Source organism: Etheostoma spectabile, chromosome 7 (assembly GCF_008692095.1).
Source record: "Etheostoma spectabile isolate EspeVRDwgs_2016 chromosome 7, UIUC_Espe_1.0, whole genome shotgun sequence".
Lineage (NCBI taxonomy): Eukaryota > Metazoa > Chordata > Actinopteri > Perciformes > Percidae > Etheostoma > Etheostoma spectabile.
In genome coordinates, this window is record NC_045739.1 from 13,092,067 (window position 1) to 13,096,091 (window position 4,025).

The 4,025-nt window shown below is 38.1% G+C and overlaps 1 protein-coding gene across 3 annotated transcripts in view; it reads right to left on the reverse strand.

Moving 5' to 3' along the window:
• Nucleotides 1-1,770, reverse strand: part of pex14 (peroxisomal biogenesis factor 14) — a 45,072-nt gene extending 43,302 nt beyond the window's left edge. For 2 of the 3 annotated variants that reach the window (XM_032521168.1, XM_032521167.1), the window contains exon 1: nt 1,630-1,743. In XM_032521168.1, the coding sequence (XP_032377059.1) occupies nt 1,630-1,740 (111 nt within the window). In that variant the 5' untranslated portion in view covers nt 1,741-1,743. Of the gene's footprint in view, nt 1-1,629 lie in introns of all 3 variants that reach the window. The other variant, XM_032521166.1, reaches the window with a different exon arrangement.
• Between the last annotated feature and the right edge of the window lie 2,255 nt (nt 1,771-4,025).

Sequence of the window (4,025 nt, forward strand, 5' to 3'; positions counted from 1 at the left end):
TGTCAAAAATTATAAAAAAAAAAAAACAATGTAATGGGCGATTTTGCATAATAGGTTCTTTTGGTACTTTAAGTAAACTATGATGTGAATATTTTTACGTTTACTTAAGTAAAAGAGTAATCCTACACCATGGTATTACTATATTTGTAAAAGTACTTGCAGATTGCAGTGAAATATGCAATGCGCAATCATCAGTTGACGTACGTCTATCTATCTCACATATTAATGCTGCTGAAATTAACAAAAGACAAACATCATATATTTGTCAGCTTCAAACCATGTGTCAGTCGGTCTATCAACTATGTAATGCTAGCTTGTCGGGAAAGGGGTTAAATAGCCCTCCAAACTTAGGATGCATTTTGGTGAAGGAAAAAACGGCGTGGCCATTTTCAATGGAGTCCCTCTGTCACCTCAAGACATCTGAATGAAATGTCACTCAATACTCACTGACTGTAGTCGGTAGAGAGCACTTTAATGTGTGTTCATGTTCAACAAAAAGTACCATAATGTAACTGCTTTGGGGTCAGTTCTTAATGTAAACATTCACGCTTCTAAGAATGCAGCAGGTTAGAGGTAACTTCGTACAGTTGTAGAATCTATTTTTATATCCAAGCTAAATTGGTATTATAACTGAAATGTTCTTAACCTAATTGCTATTGAATTAAAAATAAAATCTAATCGGGAATAAAATCAATGCAGAACCTTGTGAATCAGAATTGAATCGATTCGAATAATCGTTGAGGATATCCAGTCCTATTAACAACTGCTTGATAATTTGCTGAATGCACCAACATTCTAGTTATGTAAATATAAGAAGAATACAGTAAAAACATCTGTCCCATTTAATATAGAGTAGTAAAGAAAATAGAAAGACAGAATCATTCATACATGTGCATAATAGGGTCTAGATATGTTTTTGGACGGATACCTGTGCTCATGCACCTGTTGATTCATTTATAACATAGTATTTGTTGTGTAAATGTCAGCATGCATGATTACAATCATGAGTTCAGTTCTTGAAGTTAATATTCTTTCCTGCTTCATCAGTCTCTGGGTTTGGTCAACATAAAATCTACCTTTGGATGATTCAGTTTTAAACTATGCACATTTGATTCTGGACAACACAGTATATACGCTTACTGAAATTAAAAGCATTGTATATGTGTAAAGCTGTCCCTGGCTACGTGTATGGGCCACAACTTTATATAACATGCGTTTTCTCGGAATGATCAATGCTTGTCAGCAATGTCAACACAGTGTTAGCAAAGAGCCGAGTACAATCCACTAGGCTTGTTTGGCTTACAGTAATCTTTTTTCCCCCCATTGCAGCTTTATTAAAGTTGTACAAAATACAAGTTATATCTACGTACATTTGGTCATGGAAAATAGCTAGCTAGCCGACTCAGTACCTTCTTGTCCACTTGTCAACACAAACCTGAGAGGCAACTTTTGAAGCGTTGCAACAGCTAGCTAGCATGCTAACTAGCAACCATGCTAACCTTCGCTAGCAGAACAGTTAAAGGTAATTCGGGAAAATTAAGACATTCAAGGATCACGGCATCTAAACCCATTGTGAGACTCCATTTTCGTATGTGAACATCAAGAGGTAAATATTGCACATATGGAGACCTGTGTTGAAGGATCAGGTTGGTCGGTGGATGCCATCTTCCTATCCCTCGTTTGCTTACAGGCTGCTCGAGTGAGCCACGCTCGATTGCTTTTTCTGAAGGCTATCAACATAGACTAGAGTGAACGTCTGTAGATTTCACATTTGGCCCGGAGCCCCTGTTGTGTTTACAAGCAAGCAAACCAGAATTGATTAAAAATCTTAATAACAATAAAAAAATCTTAAACATAATCAAAATCAGCTTAATTAGCCAAGTACTGTGTAACGTTGATACAATTAAACAAAAATGTAAAAACATTATTAGTAAAATTATATTTTGACACGGAGCTCCTCTATGATGGTCCCAAGATTAATAATGCAGGAACTGCACTTTAAGATGCCCATTGTTTAAGGACATATTGTGCTTTAGGGGTGTATTTTTTCACACATATTTGTAATAAATTGAAACAACCAAAAACACAGAGACACTGGGGGCATCAGGTCATCCCTGGAGCAGTTGTCCCCTTTGTCCTTTTCCTATTCCAGCTTTGACTCGCAGTCTGACTGTTCAAGACAATCCTGTCAATCTAGGCCAGTATGACTGATATAGTCCTATAAAAACTGCAATGAGAATGGAACATTAATCTTTATAATTGCCACCAAGTGACACATTAAAAGAAGTGCAATTAACTACTGTGACCATAATGTCTTGTGGAAAGACAATGCTGTCTTTATATTTCCCAAGAGAAGTTGACAGACACATTTCAAGTAAGACTCCATTAAAGAGAGAGGATATGTCAAATATCACTCCATATTTATTATATAGTGCACTACATTTACTGTACCCATTTCATTTAACAGTCTAAAGTATGTGTGTACTGTAGATGTATCTATAGAGCACTAAATAAGTAAACAACAGAATGAAAAAAGTATAGTAACCGACTTGTACAATACTTTCTGCTAACAATGCCACAATGCATTTTTCAGATGCAAAATTACTGTTGTGCTACAGTTAACTCTTCAGCTATCAGTGATGAGGCAAAATAAGTGTCAGAAATTTCAATTTGAGTAAACTATTCAATGGCCATTTAGGGATTAGTGGAAAAGATAAACAACGGCCATTACCATTCCATTGACTCACATTCATTTTGGTGTCACTTTGACAGTGAATAACTTTACATCTGAAGCAAGACTTAAAGACTCTATTCCTCCTTTGTTTATTTCTAAAGAAACACGACAATGTATAAAAGTCTCCATTACCTTGTATCTCACGTTAAGGCCCATTACAAAAATACCTGCCACAGTTGTGGGGGGCCAGAGGGGGGCCCAGGTTTAATATTACCCCCCACCATCCATATGGCCTATAATATTTACTGTTCGAATTTATGGCAATACAATCAACAGTAGTAATAAAACAAGGAACTGAGGTCACATTCATTTTGGTTCCTGTTGTTGGCATTATAGGTAATGAAAGAGTGGACAATCTATAGCCAAAGAAACAAAGACATCCCTACTAAACTTTTCAAAATCGGTGGGTAAGAAATGCAATAAAGAGTGAAACAGCACAAAGGGGATAAAGGGAAGACAGGGAAATTGAAAAGAAGAGGTAAAGTAGTAGGTCACAGTAATCTGAATGACAAACTTCACAATAGGAAAGCATCCAACTATTCTGTGAGCATTGTCAGCATGTGCTTGTTAGTAGAAAATTCAGAGAGGAAGGATATGATGGAAGAAATGAAAAGATGACGGCTAACAGGAGCAGGGTAAAAGAGACAAACAGGACACTGTAGGTGTCAACTAACTTCAGAAGATGGCAGTAATGCAACACTAAGGATGCAAGCTGCCGTTAAACTTCAAAGAAGAAGAACAAGCCACGTAGATGCTAGAATGTACCCATGGAATGATACATCCATAGAATGCATGAATGTTCCGAACAACAACACAGGCATACTGCGCAAGCGTCAACACACATATGGTTATTTGACTGTCTCTGTTTGAACCCTGCTACAACCAGAAGCAGATGAAGAATGTGACAGATGGGTGGGCCTGGTGAGGTGGGCCTCAATATAGGGTGTCCCGATATCAAAGCAGGAAATATGAGGCTTTCTTTTAAAGGTCCCATGACATGGTGCTCTTTGGATGCTTTTATATAGGCCTAAGTGCAATAATAAGGCCTAATACTGCATATGAAGTCTCTTTCTCTATTCAGACACTAGAGCCAGTCCCACAATGAGCCTTTCTTAGTGTGTGCCTTTTCTGAGTCTGTAGCTTTTGAGGAGGAGAGGACGGGGCAAGGTGGAGGCTGGGGGTGTGGCCTTGGACAGCTGCCACTTTGCTTGTTTGAAAGCCATGCTGTCTCTCTCTCATGGGTAGGCCAAATTCTCTGGGCGGGTACAGCAGAGAAAGGGGAGGTAACCTT